Source organism: Podarcis vaucheri, assembly GCF_965113315.1.
Source record: "Podarcis vaucheri genome assembly, chromosome: 7".
Taxonomy (NCBI): domain Eukaryota; kingdom Metazoa; phylum Chordata; class Lepidosauria; order Squamata; family Lacertidae; genus Podarcis; species Podarcis vaucheri.
In genome coordinates, this window is record NC_138765.1 from 89,297,581 (window position 1) to 89,323,492 (window position 25,912).

The 25,912-nt window shown below is 48.8% G+C and overlaps 1 protein-coding gene across 3 annotated transcripts in view; it reads right to left on the bottom strand.

Moving 5' to 3' along the window:
* LOC309536067 (polyamine-transporting ATPase 13A2-like) overlaps positions 1 to 25,912 on the bottom strand; it is a 42,535-nt gene that overhangs the window by 10,806 nt on the left and 5,817 nt on the right. For 2 of the 3 annotated variants that reach the window (XM_082229831.1, XM_082229833.1), the window contains exons 3-19: positions 24,896 to 25,063; positions 23,475 to 23,533; positions 20,930 to 21,032; positions 18,233 to 18,312; positions 16,742 to 16,819; positions 15,815 to 15,884; positions 14,894 to 15,028; positions 14,425 to 14,491; positions 8,816 to 8,947; positions 8,541 to 8,708; positions 6,652 to 6,762; positions 5,191 to 5,237; positions 3,537 to 3,725; positions 3,248 to 3,454; positions 2,533 to 2,646; positions 1,783 to 1,939; positions 17 to 137 (exon numbers count right to left, since the gene is read on the bottom strand). In XM_082229831.1, the coding sequence (XP_082085957.1) occupies positions 17 to 137; positions 1,783 to 1,939; positions 2,533 to 2,646; positions 3,248 to 3,454; positions 3,537 to 3,725; positions 5,191 to 5,237; positions 6,652 to 6,762; positions 8,541 to 8,708; positions 8,816 to 8,947; positions 14,425 to 14,491; positions 14,894 to 15,028; positions 15,815 to 15,884; positions 16,742 to 16,819; positions 18,233 to 18,312; positions 20,930 to 21,032; positions 23,475 to 23,533; positions 24,896 to 25,063 (2,006 nt within the window). The remainder of the gene's footprint in view (positions 1 to 16; positions 138 to 1,782; positions 1,940 to 2,532; positions 2,647 to 3,247; positions 3,455 to 3,536; positions 3,726 to 5,190; positions 5,238 to 6,651; positions 6,763 to 8,540; positions 8,709 to 8,815; positions 8,948 to 14,424; positions 14,492 to 14,893; positions 15,029 to 15,814; positions 15,885 to 16,741; positions 16,820 to 18,232; positions 18,313 to 20,929; positions 21,033 to 23,474; positions 23,534 to 24,895; positions 25,064 to 25,912) is intronic. The other variant, XM_082229832.1, reaches the window with a different exon arrangement.

Below are 25,912 nucleotides of genomic sequence, written 5' to 3' on the forward strand. Positions count from 1 at the left end.
CCAGGTTCCCAGGCACCTTGTCATGTCCTGGGCCTCTTCGAATGTCCCAATGGCAGCGAGGGGCTTGAAAGCCAGCCCAAGGACCCGGAACCCGTCGCTGGTGAAATGGCGCAAAGTCTGGGTGAAATCCGCAGGGACTGCAATGCCAAGAGAGGGGGTTGGTTGGTTTAGGAATGCATCACTGCAAAAGGCAAGAAGGAAGACCTCTCCCAAGAGCCCCACATGCCAAAGATGGCTGCTGAGGGTTCCTTTCCCCACTCCTTCTGAAGGACCCTAGGCAATTTCAGTGTAAATTAAACACTTTGTTGTTTTCAATTAACCATGTTGCTTCTAATTCAGATCAACATGCACCAGCAGACAGGCATTTGACTACTGTATTTCACCTCCAGGCTTGACTACTGTAATTCGCTCTACGCGGGGCTGCCCTTGAAGCTGTCCCAGAATGCTGCAGCGAGGCTCCTCACGGGGTCTCTGCCATGGGAGCATATTCACCCAGTGCTTTTCCAGCTGCACTGGCTCCCGGTGGAGTACAGGGTCAGATTAAAGGTGCTGCTTTTGACCTTTAAAGCCCTTCATGGCCTAGGACCCTCGTACCTACGGGACCGCCTCTCCTAGTATGCCACATGGAGAGCCTCAAGGTCCATAAATAGCAACACCCTAGAGGTCCTGGGCCCTAAGGAAGTTAGATTAGCCTCAACCAGAGCCAGGGCCTTCTCAAGACTGGCTCCGGCCTGGTGGAATGCTCTGTCTCATGAGACCAGGGCCCTGCGGGATCTGATCTCTTTCCGCAGGGCCTGTAAGACAGAGTTGTTCCACCTGGCCTTTGGCTTAGAATCAGTTTGATTCCCTCCCCCTCTTTCTTTTTTCTTTCTCCTCCTATGAAGAGACTGCATCCTAATGTTTTAATGTTTTATCTTAATCTTTTAAAGTGTATTTTAATCAACTTGTTTTTATTATTGCTTGTTAGCCGCCCTGAGCCCAGTCTTGGCTGGGGAGGGCGGGGTATAAATAAAAAATTATATTATTATTATTATTATTATTATTATTATTATTATTACTATTTCTGCCAATCCAAGGACTTCAGCCTTAACAACCTATTTTGTCAACAGCTACCGGATCTGGAGTGGCATGGCCCTGTGGCCCTGATCGCCTGGGGGCAGGGCTAGGCTATTATTTTTTACCCCTACAGGTCCATTGTGAGTTCCAGTTCTGGACAGCAGTCCAATCCGCTGTCCAGCATGGCCTGGCATCAGGACCTGAGCAATCCAACTCCAGACTTCCAACTAAGCCTACAGGAGATGCCAGTAAAACACCACCCGAGGGAGACATAGTGCCGCCAAATGCAGACCAGGAAAGAACCACGTCTAGTCACTTGGGGTGACACCAAAGCCCTTGTTGCCACCAGACAACAACAGCCTGAACAACCAGGGACATTATTTGCTGCCATATCTTTGCCCAGCTTACTGCAAACTATACAATGTGTTTCCTCATTTTTTCAACCTCCCGCCGTCCTCCGTTATTCCTACACCTTCCTCCATCATCAAAGTGATGCTAAGAACCCCATCACTGCTCAGCTACTCAGGAGGTGTTCCTGGGTGTTCCTGGGCCCAACACGCCCCTCCCTGGACCCCCAATGGCTCCAGCAAAAATAGAAGTGGCACGACACCCAGGAAGAAGAGAAACCAAGTACTGTATGTGGGTTAGTAGAGAGCAAGTAGGTAGATACACCTGGTGGGATGGAAGAGCCATGTTAGCCAATACCAGAAAGACGTGTAGACTGACCTGATTCCTTATCGCAGAGGCTGGCCACCATCTCTGGAGACCCCTTCATGTACGCCTGTAAAGGCCCCCCGCCGGTGGGCTTAACCAGAACACTCATTCGCTGCAGGGCTGAGGAAAACGGGAAGCGGCGGAGAATAGCCACGGGCGCCGGATGTTCCTGAGTCAGACACAGAATGGCAGAATGGTCTCTTGGCAAGGGGGAGGGTAGAGAAGCCAGAGTCTTCCACCCTGCAAGCTCACTTTTTAGCGTTGCCATCCCAGCATGCATTGGGAAGGGAGGGCTGATGAGGGAAAGGGGCCCAGTTCCTGTTCTCCCATGGGACCAAACACCCTCCAGCACTGCAAGGGAGTGATGTGAGCTGTTCCACAACACTCTACAACTAAAAGGTAAAGGGACCCCTGACCATTAGGTCCAGTCGTAGCCGACTCTGGGGTTGCGGCGCTCATCTCGCTTTATTGGCCGAGGGAGCCGGCGTACAGCTTCCGGGTTATGTGGCCAGCATGACTAAGCCGCTTCTGGCGAACCAGAGCAGCACACGGAAATGCCATTTACCTTCCCGCCGGAGCGGTACCTATTTATCTACTTGCACTTTGGCGTGCTTTCGAACTGCTAGGTTGGCAGGAGCAGGGACCGAGCAACGGGAGCTCACCCCGTCGCGGGGATTCGAACCACCGAGCTTCTGATCGGCAAGTCCTTGACTCTGTGGTTTAACCTACAACTACGTGCAGGCAAATGCCCCACAGCCTCACCTTGCCATGAAGCTGCTCTCCCACTGGTGGAGGCCTCATCACCGCCAGGGCTCTGGTCCCAAAAAGCTGGGTTGCTTGCGCCTCTGCCGCGTCCCCTTCAGTTTCCTCCTGGATCTAGAAGGAAGGAAGGAAGGCGTTAGAGGAAGCAGAGGCTTCCCCCTCCATTGCCCCCAGCCTGGGGTGCCCACCTTGCATTGTCAGACCACTGGGCCCATCTAGACCCTTGTTATCACCACCGCCATTATAACAGGGCCACTGCCCCCCAAGGAGATGACCCTCTAAATTTCAACGAAGGGAGGCACCCACAAAGGAAAGCGGCCTAACAGGAGGCGGGAGGAGACTAAGAAGGTCCCAACTCCTGACATCAGCTCTGGTTCCCCAAGGTCTGAATGGACAGAGAGGTCTTCCTCCACCTCTACAATCCAAGTTTCCTTTAAAACAGCAACCATGAAAGGCCCCCCGACTGGAAACGGGCCTAGAATCATCAGAATTCGCCACAATGGCTGCGTATCCCAGTTTTGGGGCTAGCCTCCCTTCTGTCTCCTCCAGCTGAGCTGCGGCCTCCTGTTCCTCTTTTCCTCAGCCGGGGTGACAAGATCCAGCCCCTCCTTTGGCTCTTGCAAACATGGCTCGGTGCAGCCAGAAACTCAGTGCCGTTTCCTCAGCAGAGCAGAGCTTGGATCGGTTCCCTTTCCTGCCTCTGCCTCTCTCTTACCCATCCAGTGGATTCCAGCAGCTTGAGGTCCACAGGGTCTCCAATGAGCTGCTCTCCAAGCCAAGAGAGGGTGTGGCAAGTGGCCAAGCAGCAGAGCAGCGGGCCGCTGTCCAAGCAGCGCAGCTCATGGACAAGGGGCAAGAAAGAGCCGTTCTCCAGGGGAACCACGCCCCAAATGTCCAGGCCGTCCTCTGTGAGGGTCCCTGTCTAGGGGAGACACAGGCTATGTCAGAGCATGGGCAAGGCAACAGGCTAGCAGCCCACTCCCACCCTGCCCTAGGACCCTCACCTTATCAAAGCAGACCAGGCGCACCTTCCCACAGAGGTTGATCCGCGGGGGGCTGATGCAGAAGATCCCTTGCTGCTTCAGCCTGTTCTGGGCATAAATGGTGCCCACCGTCATCGCAGCTGGCAAGGCCGGGGGCACAATCACCGTCACGACATCCAGGGCACGCAGAATGATCTGCCGGAGTGTTTCCTGTTGGGGCGAAGGATGCTGGGAGTCACGGGGGAGCTGCCTTGCCCTGGGTCAGCCCCTTGGCCACCTAGCTCAATACGTCCTACACTGGCTGGCAGCAGCAGCCCTCCAGGCAGAGGAAGCCCTACTTGGAGATGCTGCTGGGAACTGAACCGGCGACCTTCTGCAGGCAATGCCTTCTGCAGCCGCAGCCTATTCTCCAGAAGTCCCCATGGTTCACCAGCAGCCAGGTTCTCCACACCTGAAGGGTTCCCTGTAATATCCGAAATGCTACGTCAGCTGCACGGACGAGGCCTGACCCCGCTAAACAAAAGGGTGCTGCCTGGTTCTGAGACATCCAAGGAAACTATTCTCCTCTTCCTGAAGTGTGTGTGTGTGTGTGTTATTGGCCAGACAAGATGGAAGGACTCCTGGGAACACCTTGGCAGGAACCATCCCATGCCCAAGCATTCTTCCCATGGGGAGTCTCATTCTCAACCACCAACAATTCAGAGCGTTGGGCGCAATACTGGCAGCCCTATTAACACTCTAGGAATGGGATTCTTCCCGTTTGAGCCCTCCCCCCTTGCCATTGGAGAGCCTTTGTGACCCCCCCCCCGTGATGTCACTTCCTCTTGTTAGGAGAGCTCTCCCTGGTGTGCCGTTTCTTCATTACGCCAGGCTCCTTCACCTGGTGCTCTGGAATTTTAAAATTCCACTGCCTTGCTGCTGGCCTCAGTCCAGTATATCTGAAGGAGCGTCTCCACCCCCATCGTTCTACCCGGACACTGAGGCCGAGAGCCTTCTGGCAGTTCTCTCACTGCAAGAAGCGACGTTACAGAGAACCAGGCAGAGGGCCTTCTCGGTGGTGGCACCCACCCTGTGGAATGCTCTCCCATCAGATGTCAAAGAGAAGAATAACTACCAGACTTTTAGAAGACATCTGAAGGCAGCCCTGTTTAGGGAAGCTTTTAATGTTTGATGGATTACTGTATTTTACTATTTTGTTGGTTGCCGCCCAGAGTGGCTGGGGAGGCCCAGCCAGATGGGCAGGGTATTAATAATAATAATAATAATAATAATAATAATAATAATAATAATTACATGAGTCAATGACTTGCTTGTTTGTGCTTGGCTAGCATTCCCCGTGGCTCCTTCTCCCCATGCTTCGGCGAGGTTTTCCTGAGTTCCTGGGAGCTGCCTTAAACCCCTTGCTGGGCAAAAGTGCACAGCAAAAGTGCAGCTAAAACAAGCAAAGCAAAACACCCAAAGGGTGCCTTTCCTGCCAGGCTGGCTGGAAAAGCCGGGTTCAAAGTGCAAAGGGTTGTGGGGTCCAGTAGGCCTCCATGGGGCGGTGGCTTGCTCTGGAACAACTGTCAGGCACAACTCTCTTAAGTTGTGAGAAGCACCTCTCAAATTGGGGAATAGGGGTGCAGGATGCGGGGCTCAGAAGAACCCTCACCGCCCCCCGTGGAACTTCACTGACCTTGTTTCGATACAAGATGTAGATGCTGTAGCCGGTACCAATAGCCGCTGGAGGACAAAGGAGAGAGAAAGGAGATTTGACTGTCACAATCCCACAATGGAGAATAATCTCACAGTAACCCTGAATTCTAGCATTATGGGAGAGAGGGAAACTTTTTCCTATCCACATTTCTGTGTGCTGTGCATAATTTTATCATTCATTCATTTAATTCTTATTAGATTTTCTGTTATACAATTTAAAGTACTTGTTTTTACATCCTTAAGATATCAAGGACCTCCCTTCTTCTCTTTCCATGGTTCATTTTGCATATCATAAATCCCTGCATATTTTACAAAAACCACACCATTCAGTATTCCATTATTGCATCCATCAAAACTTATTTACACTGTTGAATTTATCTTAATGCTGACAGCGTTTTCAGTTGCACACTGAATATTCAATAAACGTTTTCCAGTCTTCTCTAAACATATGTTCTTCTTGTTCTCTTATTCTATATGTTAAGTCTGCAAGCTGCGCATATTCCATCAACTTAAGTTGCCGTTCTTCTTAAGTTGGGACCTTGCTTGTTTTCCATTTTGGAGCTAACAAAACACAGGCCGCAGTAGTGGCATACATAAATAGCCTGAAATAGGGAATTTCAGTCTGGATTATCCCCAACAGATAGGACTCTGGGTTGTGTTTTTTTGTTTTTGTTTTTTGAGAAAGTACTTTTGAACATTTTTTTCAATTCATTATGTATCATTTCCCAATACTATGCTGTGCATAATTTTATTAATTTTTTATCACAACACCTCTTACTCACCTTTCCCCTAAACTAAGAAGTCCCCAAACATCGCAAGCTTTCCCCATAAGGGAGCCACAACACCCTGATTGCTTTAGTTGCCCTTTTGCGGAACCTTTCCCAACAGTACAGTATCAACTAGGGCCAGGGCCTTTTCAGTACTGGCCCCGACTTGGTGGAACGCTCTGTCACAAGAGACTAGGGCCCTGCGGGACTTGACATCTTTCCGCAGTGCCTGCAAGACAGAACTGTTCCGCCTGGCCTTTGGTTTGGATTCAGTCTGACTCTTATGTTTCCCTCCCCTTATGGTTTTGATCTATGGGCTGCTATTAAAATGAGGCTGCATTTTAAATTGTATTTTAACCTGTATTTTAAATTGGTTCCCCCCCATTATGTTTTTACTGTCATTTTACTGGTGTTAGCCGCCCTGAGCCCGTCTCTGGCTGGGGAGGGCGGGGTATAAATAAAAATTATTATCTATTATTATTATTATATCCTTTGTGAGGTGCGGTGACCATAACTGCACACAGGACTCCTAAGGCAACCACACCATAGATTTGTGGCATTATGACACTAGCAGTTTTGTTTTCAATTCCCGCCCCCCCTCACAATCCCTGGGGGCATAAAGTTTGCCTTTTCCATGGCTGCCCACCAGCGGGCTGACATCTTCACAAACTTACCCAGGACTGTGAGAAAACCAACAAACTTCCATGCGTCTTTATAAAACCGAAAGCTGAGTGGCTTGGGGTGGAGGATGGAGCTGATGAGGTCTCCTTTGGCTGTGTAGAAGCCTGGCGAGAGAGGAGGGGATGGGGGTGAGGCAGGCAGAATCCCAAAATGTGCCAAGGGAAAAGTTCAAAGTGCCGCAGCAGCAGCAGCAGCAGCAGCAAACCACGAGGGATCAAAGCAGCAGCCACAGTCCCGGGTCTCTGGCAGGCAGCAGAGCCAACCCATGGGCAAGAGGCCCTCACTGCAGGCTCAGAATCGCTTTGCCCTGGGGGGCACCTTGTGAGTGTGCAGGGGGCAGAGACCACGAGGCTGCAGTTTCAGAAAATGCCATCTCAGCCGCAGGAGAGTAAGGGCACTCCAGGAACACAGGGGGTTGCTGAGCAGATTGCTGTCCAAAAGACGTTCAGCACCTTCAGCCAAGGGACTAAAACTAGGGGTGGGACGGGACGCACATCTCGCTTCATGAGGGTGGATAAAAATCAATGGTTTTTTTTTAAAAAACAGGTTTTTATTTTATTTTTTAAAAAATCAATTTTTTTTATTTAAATCAGATTTTTTTTTTTATTTAGATCGGATTTTTAAAATAAAATGCTTTATTTTTATTATGATGCTATAACTGATATTCTTTTCTTATTATTAACTCTACTTTGTTCTTTTTATTTTTATTTTCTTTATTCTTTGCTGTAACCATTTGTAATATATTTGTAAGATGATATTTTAAATCAATAAATATTATATCTTTAAATAAATAAATATAAAAAATGCTTTTGGAGGAAAAATCTTTCTAAATATAGTTTTCTGTTTAAGCTACAGTACAGTCCAAAGGCTATTCATCAGGAAATAAGCATCTGTTTTAAGTTTTAAATTTAAGTCTAAGGGTGTGGTTTTTTAAAAAAATTGTTTAACCACATCAGTTAACAAACATGGAAACATATGCTATAATGTTATTGTTTTAGTTAAATAAATTGTTTAAATTGTTATTAAGGAAATGATTGTTTTTCTCCTTCCAATAAAGTACAGCAGAAAAGTTGTTCAAATGTTAACTTATTAAACCTCACAATAATTTCATAATTTTCTGTCTATGTACTTCTAACAGTATACCCAAATCAGAAATTTTTGATAGAACTGTAAAAACTACTCTGAAAATTGTTTATTATTCCAACAATGAAACCTTCATCTGGTTGCAAATACAGTGATACCTCTAGTTGCGGACATGATCAGTTCCAGGGTGCCATTCGCACTCCGAAAAGTCCGCAACTAGAGTGGCGCTTCTGCGCAAGCACGGAGCATGATAGTGTTTCAGTGCATGTGCAAAGCGCACAGAACACTTCTGCGTGTGCTCCAAAACCCAGAAGTATACACTTCCAGGTTTGCCGCGTTCGCAAGCCAATAAGACGCAACATGAACCTAACGCAACACAAGGTATGACTGTATTAAGATTATACCAGCAAGAACAAGTCTTTCTGTAAAAAAAATATTTAAATCAAGTCTTACTGACTAGTGATTTAAATCGTGTTTGTTATGTACTGAAGTTCTCACCCTGGGCCAGCAGGGGGATACTGTAGATAGTTATGCAAATAAGGGATTGAAAGTGACGTTCAGTGATTGGATAGTTTTAGGAAATTGTTACAGTTACATTGTACTGGAGCTCTATATAAGCAGGTTGGCTGAACCCTTCAGTTCAGTTCAGTTCTGTTCTGGTCTGTGAATAAACAAGAGCTGTTTGAAGAATTGCTGTGTCGTCCGATATGTTCACCCACAACCTAACAGTGTTTTAAATCAATTTGATTTAATTGGATTTGATTTAAATCAAATCCGCTCTGTGCTTCATTAAGCTGACCTGTGCGAGTGACCACTGCCAGAACCTCAGGTCCCACGTAGGGTCTTGCCTGGATGACCTGCGTTCCGCAGAACAGCGTGTGGCGCTTGTGTTCCTCAGGGGAATAGATGGTGCTGGTCGCTTGGGGGCCTTCGGGCAAAGAGGTCTTCATCACTGGGATGCTCTCGCCTGGAGAGAAAGAGGACCACTGAGGATGAATGGCCAACACCCAGCCAAGCCCAGTGGCAAGCCCTAAAGCAGCTCATCCCCCAGCCAGCACCCTGCTCTGTCCTCACCGGTCAACATGCTCTCGTTCACCAGGCACTCGCCCGTCAGCAAGGCGGCATCGCACGGGACCTGAAGTCCATCCACGGGCACGACAATGCAGTCGCCAGGCACCAGGTCCATGGAACTCACTGTCACTATCTCTGTTCAACACCAGCCACCAAAAGAGAAAACGGGTCACACCTCTCCGGGAAGGAATAAGGCAAGAGTTCTCAGAAGTTTTAAAAAGAAAAAGAAAGAGGGGGAGGCTACAACTAGAGCTAAAGGGATAATTTCTAGAAAGGTCAGGTTCTCCCCTGCTTTTTTGTCATTGCCATTATTATTATTATTATTATTATTATTATTATTATTATTATTATACCTACTGTCAGGGAACTGACATCAGAGGGAAAGGAGGTGGTAGGGCTCCCAGAGACTGGGAGAGACTCAACAGCCAAAGCAGGGACCAGCAGGGGGAGCACGGGGTCTCTGGAGGGGAATCTCAGTAATACTGAGAGAGACGCAGCAACGCAGGCAGGAAGCAGGGGAGAGAAAGGGGTGAGAGACACGTCCAGCGAAAATAGTGGGGAGGTGTCAGAAGCAACTGCAGGGAGACCCATGCTTCGTCGGAAGCTGTCACGTCGTGAGTCCAGGAGACGTGTTTCCGTTAAGGAACTTCTTTGTTGGAGGCGTTTCCGCAAACAGCCACTGTCGGACTCCACCAGTGACTAGAGCAGACATGTCTGATGAGCTCTGTCACACACAGAGGCTTGTGGAGCCGCACAAACTCTGAAGGGGCACACTTTTAAGCACAAGCAGCTAATCAACCCCCTGACAGCAGTCCGACAGTCTTTGTACGCTGCCTGTGCAGGAGAAAGCATCATGAGAGACCCAGCAGGAGCCGGAGCAGGAGGAGCTGATCCAAGCTTGGAGGAAAGATACCGAGCATTGGAAGTCCAACTTGCGCTGCAGACGGCGAGGCTGGAGGAGAGGAGGGCGCAGGATGCTGACAAGAAGGGGAGAACCACTCAGTTCCCCAGAAAGGTACCAGGATTGGTGCAGAAGTTTGGGGGGGACCCCAAGGACTATCATGCCTTTAGGACAGAGATGCAATATGCCCTGAATGTGCAGTTTGATGAGTTCCCTGATGAGGAATCGCGAGTTGCTTTCGTAATTGGGCATCTTGAGAAGGGCGCGCGTGATTGGGTTCGGCCCCTGATGGCAACGCACAACGATATCCTAAAGGACACTATGAAATTCTTTCGTGCAATGGATATCATGTTTTCCAGCGATATTGAGGAAGGGTTGGTGCGCAGACAGCTGATGGCTTGCAAGCAGGGAAGCAGATCTGTCCGTGAGTACTGGACTGAATTTACCATGCTGATTCACAGATTGGGGTGGGATTTATCGGCAGCACCCATTCAGATGCTGTTTGAAGAAGGTCTTTCTTCAGCTGTGAAAGACGAGCTGTCCAGGAGCCCCAGGGCTGTGTCGATGGATCAGCTGACCAAGTCTGCGCTGACCATTGGAGCGCGCCAGGAGGCAAGAGCCTTGGAGAGGCGGGAAGGGAGAGGGGAACGTTGGAAGGAGTTACGCATTCCAGACATTCCTGAGCCAGCTTTCCCGCCGGCAGAGCCGATGGAAATCGGAACAGCCCGCGCGCGCGCAGTTTCAAAGCCCAGTGAGGGGGCGAAGAAGGAGGGAAAGGGAGCCCGGAAATGCTATCTCTGCCAACAGCCAGGCCACTTTGCCAGAGTCTGCCCCCAGAGGAAGGAATGGCAAGGGATGGTGGGCGCAGTGGAGGGAGGAGAGCAGGGAGAAACGGAGCAAGTAAAAGCCAACGCCTGGTTGCCGTCAGGGCACTGCAACCAGGCTCAAGAGCAGTGAAAGTGCCCGTACCAGAAGCTCCTCGACCTGCCCTAGTGATTGAAGTGTCGCTAGAGCTGCAAAATGGACACCCCCTACAAATAAAGGCGCTGTTGGATTCCGGCAGCTCTTGCAATTTTATGAGCAAGGAGTTTGCTGCTGAACATCAGATACAGACTATCCCTTTAAGCAACCCCCTGCAGGTGACCACAATCGATGGCAGGGAGCTGTTGGGAGGAGGAGTCAGCTTGCAGACCGTCCCAATGATAATGAGGGTGGCAAGGCACACAGAACTGATAGCGTTTAATGTGGCCACCTTGGGAGGCGCTCCCATTATTTTGGGAATGAGCTGGCTAGCCCTACATGATCCGCTGGTGGGCTGGCATCAAAGAGTGGTTTCCTTCGGTTCAGCACATTGCTTAGAACACTGCAGGGGGGAAAGGGGTTCAGCAGGGGCCCAAGCCACCCTGGCAGGGACTGAAGTAATGGAGAAAGGGAAGGTGCCACCACAGTATGCTGATTTCAACGATGTGTTCAGCGAGAAGGAAGCTGATCAACTACCCCCGCATAGGCCCTTTGATTGCCAGATTAATCTACTCCCTGGAGCCCAGCTTCCTGTAGGCAAGCTGTATGCCATGTCAGACAGGGAGATGCAGGAGTTGAGAGCGTTCATTGACAAGAACCTGAAGAGAGGCTTCATCAGGGAGTCTAAGGCAGCGGGGGGTAGCCCAGTGTTTTTTGTGGATAAAAAAAACACGGACAAGCCGAGGCTGGTATGTGACTTTCGACAGTTAAATGCAGTGACTGAGCCGGCGGCTTTTCCCATGCCCAGGATTGATGATATTTTGACCAGGGTGCGAAAAGGAAAGATTTTTACAAAGCTGGACCTGAGGGGGGCGTACAACCTTATACGTATAAGGAAAGGGGATGAATGGAAGACCACCATGTTCACCCCTTTGGGGGCATTTGAATATCTCGTGATGCCTTTTGGATTACAAACAGGCTCCGCGTGTTTTCAAAGTTTTATGAACCACGTGCTGGGGCCTTTGCTCTACAAGAATTGCGTGGCCTTCCTAGATGACGTGTTGGTGTATTCGGAGAACGAGGAGCAACATGTGAGAGACGTCAGGGAAGTGTTGAGCAGGCTGCAAGCCAACAGACTGTGGGTGAAACTGGAGAAGTGTCAGTTTCATACCAAGGAGGTGGAATTCCTGGGGTACCGCTTGTCCGATAAGGGGTTGGCTATGGACCCCAGCAAGGTTCAAGCGGTGCTGGAATGGAAAACACCCAAGACCAAGAAGGATGTGCAGAGGTTCCTAGGGTTTGGAAACTTTTATCGTAAGTTCATCCGGAACTTCGCCCACCTGACGGCGCCCATCACGGACTGTCTTAGCGGCAAAAGGAAGTTTGTTTGGACGGGGGAGGCGGAGAGAGCGTTTGATGAACTGAAAAAGGCCTTCGCCTCTGACGAACAACTTCTACATGTGGATTTACAAAAAAAGCATTAGGGTGGGGGACCAGGTGTGGCTGTCCACCCAAGGGTTACCGTTTAAAGGAGGTTGTAAGAAGTTAAGACCCAGAAGACTGGGTCCATTTGAAGTCACGCAACAGGTCAACCCAGTGGCTTTCAGACTCCGGTTACCGAACCACATGAAGTTGCACCCAGTGTTCCACAGATCGTTGCTGTCACCGTATATAGGGGACAGAGAGGGGAGGGTCAATAGGGGACCAGCGATGGAGGAAAAAGAACAAAGCTACCATGTAGCGGAGATTCTCGATTCCAGGTGGAAGGGAGAGCAAGTAGAGTACTTGGTAAGGTGGGAAGGGGAACCGGAGTCGGAAAACACCTGGGTCAGGGCAGAGGATGTAGATGACGAGGTTCTGATTGAAGCCTTTCATCAGAGATTCCCTCGAAAACCCCAGCCAGTGGCGAGGTTCCGGAGGGAATACTTCGCCACCACCGACGAAGAAGAAGAGTTGGAGGGGTTCGCTGATTCCGAGGTGGAGGAGGATTCAGCGAGTCGGAACGAAGACCGATGGAGGGAAATGTTCGAGACGTCTGAAGATGAAGAGGATTCGTTTCGGGGTTTCAGCTCCTCACCGCCCAGAGGAGAGGGAGGGGGCGGGGGGGAAGGGGGCCCTGGAGGGGAGGTGGATGTCAGGGAACTGACATCAGAGGGAAAGGAGGTGGTAGGGCTCCCAGAGACTGGGAGAGACTCAACAGCCAAAGCAGGGACCAGCAGGGGGAGCACGGGGTCTCTGGAGGGGAATCTCAGTAATACTGAGAGAGACGCAGCAACGCAGGCAGGAAGCAGGGGAGAGAAAGGGGTGAGAGACACGTCCAGCGAAAATAGTGGGGAGGTGTCAGAAGCAACTGCAGGGAGACCCATGCTTCGTCGGAAGCTGTCACGTCGTGAGTCCAGGAGACGTGTTTCCGTTAAGGAACTTCTTTGTTGGAGGCGTTTCCGCAAACAGCCACTGTCGGACTCCACCAGTGACTAGAGCAGACATGTCTGATGAGCTCTGTCACACACAGAGGCTTGTGGAGCCGCACAAACTCTGAAGGGGCACACTTTTAAGCACAAGCAGCTAATCAACCCCCTGACACCTACGTACCTACAGGACTGCCTCTCCTGGTATGTCCCACAGAGGAACTTACGGTCTTCAAACAAAAACATCTTGGAGGTCCCAGGCCACAGAGAGGTTAGGCTGGCCTCAACCAGAGCCAGGGCTTTTTCGACTGTGGCTCCGATCTGGTGGAACACTCTGTCACAAGAGACTAGGGCCCTGCGGGACTTGACATCTTTCCGCAGGGCCTGCAAGATGGAGCTGTTCCTTTGGCCAGGGCACAGCCTGACTCCTTTGGCAATCCTCGCAGAACTCTAGCCCAATGGTTGCCATTAATCTGATTTGAATTAATTTTATAATGAAATTATTTTAGAATGTTGTATTATTTTACTGTTGTTAGCCACTCTGAGCCCGGCTTCGGCTGGGGAGGATGGGATATAAATATTAACATATATATGCATAATAATAATAATAATAATAATAGTAATAATAATAATAAAGCATCAAACATTAAAAACTTCCCTAAACAGAGCTGACTTCAGATGTCTTCTAAAAGTCAGATAGTTGTTTATTTCCTTGACATCTGATGGGAGGGCGTTCCACAGGGCAGGCACCACCACCGAGAAGGCCCTCTGCTTCCCTTCTCTCAGGGAGGGAACCGCCAGAAGTCACCCCAAGAGATGGGAAAACCCAAGAGCAAACATCAGATTAAAAGTTACAGATGGGTAGCCGTGTTGGTCTGCCATAGTCAAAATAAAAAAAATTCCTTCCTGTAGCACCTTAAAGACCAACTAAGTTAGTTCTTGGTATAAGCTTTCGTGTGCATGCACACTTCTTCAGATACACAGAAGTGTGTATCTGAAGAAGTGTGCATGCACACGAAAGCTTATACCAAGAACTAACTTAGTTGGTCTTTAAGGTGCTACAGGAAGGAATTTTTTTTATTTTGATCAGATTAAAAGGTTGCTGAGGAATGAAACGATCCCGCGACGAGACAGAGAGGAACTCAACCAAATATACGACAGAGGCAACCCAAGGAAAGCTGAACGAATGGCCAAACTCTTTACGGGCTGAGATGAGCAAAGGAAGTGGGCGGTCAAGGCTAAGGAGAGAGAGCTGAACATGGGAGAATTCCCTTCCCAAGGGCTCATCGCTAAGAGGGAACGGCCTCAAGGACGGGGGAAGCTGTCAGCGGCTGCTCGCTTACCTCCGGAGGCTCTGCGGATTTGCAGGTTGACTGCCATCTTCACCATCTTCTGCAGGGTGATGCTTTGCTGCAGGGACCAAGCGTGACGGTAAAAGTGTCAGGAGGGGAAGGACTAGTACCAGCCGCCAGACCTCACTCTGGAGCTCAATGGGAGTCCCCTCCCCTGCTTTGCCCACATGCCCAAGAGGTGCCCGGCCTATATTAATGCCAAGCGAATTTGTAGCCAAGTAAGGGTGGCTGCTGCCCAGCACTGAAACACCACACCTGAGAAGCACTGGTGGGTGAGGATGCGTGGGAAAATCTGAACGTACGGGAACGGTTTCCCTTAAAAACAGCTCAAAAACATCAATTTTGCCATCAACCTTGTCCAAAAAGAAGCTCAACAACTCTTTGTGTCCGGATTTGAAATATGGCAACCCTACTCAAGGGCCGTCCCTCCTCGCCCTTGTGCAACCGAGGCTGAGCCCACCTTCCTCGTCTCGTAGAGAGAGATCCCGATGGAGACCGCAGAAATGAGGAAGATGCAGGCAGCATAATAATAGTACTCGTCGAAGCTCCACAAGACGATGCTGAAAATCTGGAAGATGTAAAACGGGTTCAAGACCTGGCGTGGGGAAGACAGCAGAAAGGGAGGGCAGAGTTAATAAAACGTTTATCAGAAGATGCAAGGCCACTTGCAGGAAGCTGGGGGGGGGGGCAGTCTGTGAGCTGGTGGCTGTCAGCACAGGGGGGAAACCCTCCCCAGATGTTCCCCAGCTAAAAGCATTTTGTGGACCACACTGGAGCTCAGCTTCCTGAAAACCTAAGCTCCTGCCCCACTGAAGTCTGTTCTGTGAGGGCAGGGGATGCCGTTCTCTATCAAATGACCCCCCCCCAGGCCAGAAAAGTATATCCGAATGGGCACTGCCAGCTTGTCTCGTCTAGGGACCCATTTTCCCAGGGAAGGAAAAGGTCTTCCCCTCCCCATGCCCAGCAAACCAGGGTGAGACGGGCTCGGTCCAGTATACCTGAAGGAGCGTCTCCACCTCCATCGTTCTGCCCGGACACTGAGGTCCAGCGCCGAGGGCCTTCTGGCGGTTACCTCACTGTGAGAAGCCAAGTTACAGGGAACCAGGCAGAGGGCCTTCTCAGTAGTGGCGCCCTCCCTGTGGAACACCCTCCCACCAGATGTCAAAGAGAACAACAACTACCAGACTTTTAGAAGACATCTGAAGGCAGCCCTGTTTAGGGAGGTTTTTAAATGTTTAATAGGTTATTGTATTTTAGTGTTTTGTTGGAAGCCACCCAGAGTGGCTGGGGAAACCCAGCCAGATGGGCGGGGTATAAATAATAAATTATTATTATTATTATTATTATTATTATTATTATTATTATTTCCATAAAGGCAAACCTCATCTCTCAGCAGCCTGAAGTAAGAATTTACAGGTACATCAATCAGGTTCCGCCCATAAATCTTTCTCCTGTCCAAGCAGAGGGTGAGGAGAGAAGAGAATGCACAGGTCAGCTTTGGCACAGGATCCAAAATATCACCAGATGTTCCGTGACTGGGCTGAGGGTCGCATCCGTTTGCATTTCTAGCCAACCCAACCTAGCTGGGGGAGCTGAGAGGCTCCAAGAAAACATCAACATCAAAGAGATATCAAGTGCTGCTTTTTAAAAAAACATGGAAGAGCAAAACAAAAGAAACTAATCTACACCCCTTCCTAGCTCAGGCTTTGCCACAGAGAACCAGATCAAATAGATTTTGCGGCCCTTCTGACGGAGGTGGAGGCTTGGGTTGGGTTGAGTTTTATTGCGTGTGCCAACAAATATTCAGTTAGTTGTTGTTTTATTGTGACTACAGCTTGCGTCAGATTTAGACATTTTGTAAGCCATTTTTATAAGAGTCAACAACACACACACCCCGCCCACCCCATGGTGGAATATACATCTGTAAAACAAAATAAAGGCCCTGTTTAAATTAGAGCATTAAGTGTGAATTGCTTATTTCATAGATTTAAGGAGGGATTTCAAAGAAATAGTTAGCGTTACTCAAGCCAAGATAAATCTGCCTTTATTAATTGATCCCTCTAACCATCCCTTTCATTTCATTGCTGGTGGAGGGAGCAAAAAGAGAATGCGGGCATTTGAACCAATAGCCTCTGAACCTTTTGGCAGAATCTGCTGTTTTCGCAGGATCCTCAGTTGTGCAAAATTAAGACTAAAATCCAGATTTCTGTGGTGCAAAAATCGGAGAAGTTTGGCAAACAAAAGACAGGTGGCAGCCCAGGGACAGCTTTATGACCTTTTGATAGGCATCAGTGCTGTTCACGCTCACCTGACAGCTTGTTCTTCAGCGCTTAGTCCACAGAGGGAGAGGTGGATATCTGAGAAGGTCCAGCTTTCATCCAACACACTGCAAAATACACAGAGAGACAAAGAGACAGCCTGCATCTGCCACCAACAGGTTAAAAACAGGCATTTCCTTATTTCGGAGCCCTGAGCTTCCATTGGCTAAGTTGCTGTGATGTCACAGAGGGTTGCATTCAATGCTTGGCTCTCTCAGATCAGACTCGCTGAAGACACAACTACTGTATTTTTTGCACCATAACACTCACTTTTTTCGTCCTAGAAAGTAAGGGGAAATGTCTGTGCGTGTTATGGAGCGAATGCCTATGGGTGGCGGGGGGGATCTACTGCTGTCGTGAGCAGAGGATCCATGGTTCCCCTTCCTTCCCTCCTTCGTGGCTCGCTTTGAAACACAGGTGTAAGCGGCTCCTGTCTGGTTGGCTGCTTTAAAGCAACTGTGCTCTGTGTCCCTCTCTCCTCCCCACTCAGCTCGCTAAACAGCAGCAAAGCTTTTCAGCTCTCTAAGCCGGGGAGGAGGGAGAGAAGCAGAGCCTGCTTGTTTTAAAGGAGCAAAGTGGGAGAGGAGAGGAGCCTTCTCCCCTTATACTCCTCTTCTGCATTATTAGCAGCATCCTTCTCCACCCACCCCATGCGTGCTCCTTGTCCCTTGAGTGCTTTTCCTTCCCTCCCCACTTAAAACGTGGTTACAAAGCATGGATCCACATGGATCCTCAGGATTTTTGCATTGGGCTACCCCAAACTCACCGTCAGATCACATGTCTGTGGCCACAGCATGAACCACAAAAATCATACACCCCTGTTTCATTTAGAATATTTTTTTTCTTGTTTTCCTCCTCTATAAACTACGTGCGTGTTATGGTCAGGTGCGTGTTATAGAGCGAAAAATACGGTAATTTAGGTTCTATAATTCCAATGGGTCTAATCAAAGTACAGTGGTAAAGGTAAAGGGACCCCTGACCATTAAGTCCAGGCGTGACCGACTCTGGAGTTGTGGCGTTCATCTCGCTTTATTGGCCGAGGGAGCCAGCGTACAGCTTCTGGGTCATGTGGCCAGCATGACTAAGCCGCTTCTGCCGAGCCAGAGCAGCACACGGAGCTGTGGTGGCACCGGAGCACGATTTCTGTTCTCATTCTGAACCAAAGTTCTTAACCAGAGGTACTATTTCTGGGTTAGCGGAGTCTGTAACCTGAAGCATATTTAACCTGAGGTACCACTGTATTGCTTAGCTGGATTCATTCCAGAGCATTCTGGCAACCAACGGCAAACAACCAGTCATGGGACAGAACGTGCTAGAAGCAAAATGAAAAGCTAGAGGAAACTGCTACATACAAATTGCAGGAATCAAATCTGGGGCGAGGAAAATTTGCACAGACCCATGCAAACTATACAATTTCAGCTGCTGGCAGCAGAAGAGGGAGCAAAGTCCCAGCCTAGTACACTCCGAAGGCAGAGGCTTACCTGGCCTTGCAGAAGGCACCCCACTTCTCAATCCAGACATAGCGCAAACCTTCAAACTGGTAGTAGCGAAGGACGTTCTTCTGAAAAGATTTTTTTAATGTTTTAAAAAAGGAAGGAGGAGTCAAACAGACACCGAAGGGTTAATCCAGAGAAAGAGCTATTTATTCTGCCTTCCGGGTAGCAGAAGGAGCTAGCGTGATAATTCACAAGCAAGCACAACTTTTACAGCCGTTGCACACACCATATATTCCCTCCAGTCCCCCCCCCTTTCTCCCCCTCCTCAGCGCCCTTCCCAGGACTCCTGGCGCCCTTCCCAGGAAAAAGGGGGTTGAGAAGCCTGTGTGTCAGCGTGTCCAAGATTTGTTGCAACTGGGTAAGATAAGACTCAGTTCTCAGGCCTGCTTCTGCTTGGCATTGACAGAGCCATTCATTATCTTTTGAAGCTTTCTTGCACTGATAAAAAGAACGCTTTGCTTATGCAGCAGCATCTGTGAGAAAAGCTAAATGAGAAAGTAATTTGAAAAGTCTTGAGGCCTGGTGGGGGGGGGGATGTCTACAGAGACCTAGATGGGGTAACCTGTCCCCTTCATGGTTTTATTTTGGAATTGTCTGCTTATTTTGGAGTTGTTTGTTGTAAAGAATGTATACTATGTGAATAAAATAAAATAAAATAAAAACTTCATTTTATGCTCTTCTGGTCTCCTTAGCAATGTACGAGTGGGATGTCATTGTTCCCCTTTTTCTGAATGGAACCCAGAAGAGAGAGGTGGGTGCAAAGGGGGTGCGTGGGGCAAAGGGGGCACACACACTGGCACAGAGGAGAAAGCAGGTCAAGAGTCAGGGGCTGCCAGCTGCAGGGAGCTCTGAGCAGCATTTGAAATTAGCCGGGCACCTGTTGCATTTTGCGACTGGCAACCAGCCTTTTGCGATTGGATGGATGAAGATGTCCAGGCACGACCCTTGGTGCGAAGCATCTCCACCTTCCTGGCTGCAGTCAGCTGATCTGACACGTCTTTTCTGCTGCCATGCTGACGTATGAATCAGATGTTGAGACTCCCCGATTCACCCGGCAGCAAATTTTTTATATATATATATTTTAAAAGGCGACTAGACATTCTGATTTGGCACCCACAACCCATTTGGCTCCTATCTTTTCTATCCCAGTTTCTAACACTGGGGTCTTTGGCATCTCAGGGGGCAGCCTTGGGCAAGTCTCTCTTGTTTCCCACTGCCGCTCTCAGACTAGACTACCTTGCAGGGTTCAAGCTGAGATAAGGGCATATTTAATGATGTATAGATGGTATATTACACCAGTGAAATTAGCTAAAATGTATAAGACAAATAATAAATGTTGGAAATGTAAAGAAAAAGAAGGAACATTTTATTATATGTGGTGGGAATGTAAAAAAGTAAAGAACTTCTGGGAAAAGATATATAATGAGATGAAAAAGATGTTGAAATAGACATTTTTTAAAAAACCAGAAGCATTTTTACTTGGTATTATAGATCAGGACATTAATAGGAAAGATGTTAAATTCTTTTTATATGCAACAACTGCAGCAAGAGTATTGTTGGCCCAGAAATGGAAACAAGAAGAAATTCCGACGAAAGAAGAATGGCAGATGAAATTAATGGACTATGCAGAATTGGACAAAATGACAGGAAGGATTCGAAACCTGCGGGACCAGAGATTTACAGAAGATTGGAAGAAGTACCGTATTTTTCGCCCCATAGGACGCACCGCCCCATAGGACGCACCTAATTTTTTTTGGGGGGGGGAATAAAGAAAAAAAAAATTTCCCTCCCCAGGCACGGGGCAGGCGCGGGGGAAGCCCGAGCTTCCCCCGACCCCAGCCCCCAGAACAGCCTGTTATCTGCAAGCCTAGGGAGCTGCGCCGGTCTCCCCAGGCTTGCAGAGAGGTGCGCGAAGCCCGGGGGCGCTCTTCAGCGCGCACCAGGCTTCAGAATGCAGGCAGCTCTGCGCTACCTTCCGGAGCCCTGCGTGTCTTCGCGCCAGGATCCAGAGGGTGGCGCAGAGCTGCAGGAAGCCCTGGAGCGCAGGCAGCTCCGCGCCACCCTCCAGAGCCCCGCGTGGCTTCGCCCCGGGATCCAGAGGGTGGCGCGGAGCTGCAAGAAGCCCTGGAGCGCAGGCAGCTCCGCGCCACCCTCCAGAGCCCCGCACGGCTTCGCCCCGGGATCCGGAGGGTGGCGCAGAGCTGCAGGAAGCCCGGGAAAGCCTGCATTCGCCCCATAAGACGCACCCAGAAATATACGAAGTGTTACAAAGTAGAAAAAGAGAGAGAGATATTGGTTATGAGTTTGAAATGTAATAGGGAAGATAAGAAATGCATACTGAGAGATTATACTGGAAACTTTTCAGACAGGATTGATGGAAGTCAAAAATTTGAATAAGATGTAAAAGTATGTTTAATTACTGTTGAAAACGATATGTTAAAAAAACTAATAAAAAATTACATATATACATATATATATATATGGGCATATTTAAATATAGAACCTAGAGGCACTTGGAAGCCCATCTGAGTTCTCTGGCTCACATGCATGCCTGTGAGGCGGTGCGGGTTGGGGTTCCAGGAAAACGTGGGAGGATACTTGGAGGTTTTCCAGGGATCTATGCAGCTGGGTCAGGCAGACCAAGAGGTTCTGGGTTCATGGGATGCAAGGGACTGAACTGACCTCCTCCTTCCGATGGAGCCCAATCGTGTCTCGACTTTCATCTTCATCCTCAAACACACCCACAGCGATGCTGTCTCCTCCACCGTCTCTTCCGTACTCAAGGCTTTGCAGGAAGAGGGAGGGAAAGAGGCAAAGGAAACAGCACAGAGCTTAGACCTCAGTTTGAATCTCATCCTCTTCAAAGAGGAGGGTTTAGCCCCCAAACACATTTTCTCCTGCGTAAGTCCCAGTCATGCTGAAGCATGCAAAGTTGTAACAAAAGAGAGAGTGCCTCTCTCAGTATGGGCTGAATGACTTCAACCTGGATCTGGACTCCGCGTTATCAATGTAAACAAGGCGTTGGCGGCGGGCTTCAATGGGGAGGCAGTGCTAAAAATTAGCTAGGCTCCAGGCACGTTTTGCAACTGGCACGGGTCCAACTGCAACCACGTGGAGATCTCTGGGTGCTGTGGGAATTTTCAGGGATGCAGGAGAGGATATATTGTCTGATTATATCCTTATCCAACTTGTGTTAACAAGTTCCACAATTTCAGCAGAGTAACATGCCCCTTAATTTTAAGTTTGCAACAGATGTGTTTTGCTCAGGCTCGCTAAAGCCTCTATAATAACTGTTCTGGTATTTCCCCCTTATTCCCTCATAAAATAAAAGAGACGACACAGTCTTCTACAAAAGTATAAAAAGAGTTTACTGACATTCTGTTCACAATCAGATCCCAGAAGGCAGACTTAATGAAGTAGCATACACTTGGAATCTATCTCTTAAGAAGACAGTCCCTTTGTCCTCTCTTGGCTGGAAGCCAAGAGGGCATCTTTGGCTCAGTAGATGTTGTTTCTTTGATGCATGTGGTGAAAGAGAGAGAGATGGCTGCCCTGCCCTGTGCTTTTGTCATTACCTGCACAGGTGAGGCCACACCCACCTCTAGTCACATGCAGAGGAAGTCTGTCCCAGCCCAGAAGGAAACAGGAAGTTTACCTGCTGGCTGGACAAACATCCCTCCCGATGTGTAAACATGTTCACTCTAGGAATGTTGTACTTGACTGCTCTTGTGTTTCACATCCTACAGATGCCAGGTTGCCAACTGGGGAAAGCAAAATGTCACTTAATCAAGGATCTGAAATATTTTCCTTGACGCGTGAATTTGTTTTATCCTTGCTTGTTTTAAACCACTTTGAGATTAGTTCTTTAAAATAGAAAGTGGTATAGAAATGATGATGATGATGATATCCCGGGGGGTGGGGGGGAGAACTAGGCAAACTAAGGCCCGGGGGCCGGATCCGGCCCAATTGCCTTCTAAATCCGACCCGCAGATGGTCCAGGAATCAGCATGTTTTTACATGAGTAGAATGTGTCCTTTTTAAAAAATGCATCTCTGGGTTATTTGTGGGGCATAGGAATTCATTCATCCCCCCCCCCAAATATAGTCCAGCCCCCCACAAGGTCTGAGGGACAGTGGACCGGCCCCCTGCTGAAAAAGTTTGCTGACCCCTGAACTAGACATTCCATTGTGGCAACCATAACCTAGGTTAAAGGTGCTATTTGGCAATTATGACTATATATCTGAGTTTCTAACACTGTGGAGAGGGTCTTTTACAGGGTGGGGTGAACCCACTGGAAGTTGGAACTGCTGCAATGCCATTTATACGTTTCAGGTCTGCATTTGCAAGGCCAAATTACAGGAAGAAAAAGGCGGACATTCAGCCCTTGTATATCAACGGGGAACGGGTGGAGAGGGTGGCGGAATTCAGGTTTTTGGGAGTGACTATGGATCAGGGCATGACTTGGAGCGCAAATACCACTGCTCTGGTGAAGAAGGCCCAGCAGAGAATTTATTTCCTCAGACTTTTAAAAAAGAACAATCTGAGTGAGAGACTGCTGGTGTCCTTCTACCGAGGCTCCATAGAGAGCATACTTACATACTGTATTTGTGCTTGGTTCTCCAGTTGTACAGCTAGGGAGAGGAAGGTGCTCCAGAAGGTCATAACCACAGCCCAAAGGATTATTGGTCACCCTCTCCCACCTTTGGAAGAACTGTACGGTTCCCGTTGCCTTAGGAAAGCAAACAACATCCTGCAGGATCCATCTCACCCGGGATACAGTCTGTTTGCACTACTGCCTTCTGGCAGGAGGTATAGAAACATCAAGTCAAGGACAAATAGACTAAAAAACAGTTTCTATCCAAGAGCTGTGGCCTTTTTGAATGCTGTAACTCGATAGTGAGACCTGGGAGTTTGATGGGTGTGGGTGTGGGTGTGGTTGGAAGGTGGTTTGTTTGGTTGTTGCTGTTGTTTTGCTTTTGTTGTTTTTAAGGGATGGCATCCAATTTCGTTGCACTTGTGCAATGTTGCACTAGTGTAATGACAATAAAGAATCTATCTATCTATCTATCTATCTATCTATCTATCAAAGGCCCACAGTTTGGACACTTATTGTGGGGCACACCTCTGACCCACAAACAGTTTGCATGTCCCCCAGCCCCTTTCTGATTCATTCATGTCTTCTGCAAATTCAAGACCAGGCAAGAGTGACCCCCATCGCCTCACTCACCTGCCTTCTACCATCTGCTCTGTTCGGACACAGGCTGTGAAATACTGGCCAAACTGGTCCTGGAAGAGAAGCACAGAGGGCACTTGGCTCAGCTGTGGGGAAAGAGTTTGGCTCACAGAATCAAAGAAAGGAGAACAGGATTGAAGTGCTGGCCTTTATCCTGATCAAACAGCTAGCCAGTTCTTTCCTGGGGGGGGGGCTGGACACCTGCATCTTTAAACCTCCCAGACACCTGAAATCGTAGAATGGCAGAGTTGGAAGGGACCTCAAAGGTCATTTAGTCCAACCCCATGTTGGAGGGCATCAATCTGCAACTCACCAAACCAAACACAGATCACAGGACATGTACAGAGTGTTGACACCCCTCACCACAAAAAAAATCTTCAATTTCCAGAGAGGCAGCAAAGAATTGCTTGTAATATGTGGTTTTTTTAATGGGTTTTAGTACCTTTTTGAATATTTTTGAATAGCATGGATTAAATCTGCTTTATTGTGCTTTTTAAATTTGGGTTTTTTGTTGAAAGGCAGAGTACAACTCCCTCAAACAAAGGAAGCTCAGAATTGTTGAGCCCCTCAAGGGCCACATTCCGCATGGAGAGGGGTCAAGACTTGGACAAGCCTGACTGAACTGCCTTGAGGCTTCAGGGTTTTCAAATGTGGCCCTCAAAGGAGGTTACCATCTTGCCATGGAACAAAAGGCTCAATCTGCAGCATGCCACCATTGTGGGAAATTGCAGTCAAGCATAACTAGCAAGTATAGGGCTAGTTAGTACATGGAGGGGTTAAGACAATAGAGCTGTGTTCCTAGACTCAACTAGGTCACGCGCCCTCAGAAATGAAGCTTTCTACTTCCTTTCTCTCTCTTTCTGCACCATGTAACCAATGAAGGAGAACATGTGTAAGTTTGCCCAAGCTTAGAGCACGTTTGGAACCATTTTCTGTATTTTCTACTCAAGAGTATTTGGCTGATGTTCTCCTTGAAGCTGCATGGAACAACACGTGTTTCAGACCTTTGAATCTGTAAGTAAGACATTTTAAACTTACTTAGTGTGGTCTGTTCCCTGAAAAGGGGGTAGAAAAAGGGGAGCATCATGAATGGGATAAAAGGGTCCAATGACCTATATTCCTGACACTGTACTGCTGCGCAAGTTGTGACTTGATTTTAAACTCTGCTGGGGCTTTCTGTGTGCTAGCCCCACGTTTTGAATCTAGGCACCCAGCCAATTCTTTTGTTATTTACCCCCACACTTGAGTCCACGGGGATTCATATATTTAATTCCCCTATAACCAGCACGCTTGGTCATTTCTGAAAATGTGACATTTGGGGTACAAATGGTGAAAGTGTGCCTGCACACCTGCTCCATCACACCACCCCTTCTTTCCCCAGCCTTTTCCCCTCGCCACCCGCCAATTCCACTCACACGGATGACCACCCAGTCAGCTTGATGGAGAGGGCAGCGGCTGCATTTGGCCCGGACTTTGAAGTGTGGCTTCCAGTGGAAAACTATCAGTGGGATTCCCACCATCAGCAGAGAGAAAAAGTGGCAGAGGATGATCTTCCATGTTTTGCTTTGGTAGCCTGTGACTTCCTGGGGGTAGAACAAAAACAGGCGTTTTTATTTAGTTATTTTTCTCTTTGACATCTGGTGGGAGGGCGTTCCACAGGGCGGGTGCCACTACTGAGAAGGCCCTCTGCCTGGTTCCCTGTAACTTGGCTTCTCGCAGCGAGGGAACCGCCAGAAGGCCCTCAGCGCTGGACCTCAGTGTCTGGGCAGAACAATGGAGGTGGAGATGCTCCTTCAGGTATACAGGACTGAGGCCATTTAGGGCTTTAAAGGTCAGCACCAACACTTTGAATTGTACTCAGAAACATACTGGGAGCCAGTATAGGTCTTTCAAGACCGGTGTTATATGGTCTCGGCGGTCGATCCCAGTCACCAGTCTAGCTGCCGCATTCTGGATTAGTTGTAGTTTCCGGGTCCCCTTCAAAGGTAGCCCCACATAGAGCGCATTGCAGTAGTCCAAGCGAGAGATAACTAGAGCATGCACCACTCCTGTGAGAAAGTCTGTGGGCAGGTAGGGTCTCAGCCTGGGTACCAGATGGCCAGATGGAGCTGGTAGACAGCTGCCCTGGACACAGAATTGACCTATGCCTCCATGGACAGCTGTGAGTCCAAAATGACTCCCAGGCTGCGCACCTGGTCCTTCAGGGGCACAATTACCCCATTCAGGACCAGGGAATCCTCCACACCCGCCTGCCTCCTGTCTCCCAAAAACACTACTTCTGTCTTGTCAGGATTCAACCTCAATCTGTTAGCCACCATCCATCCTCTAACCGCCTCCAGACAGGGTTTAAGGACCTTTAAGAATGACGCAGCAGAGGCAAATGAGCTCTGCCCTTGATTCTCTCTCCCATAACCGACAGGCCTCACCCCCCC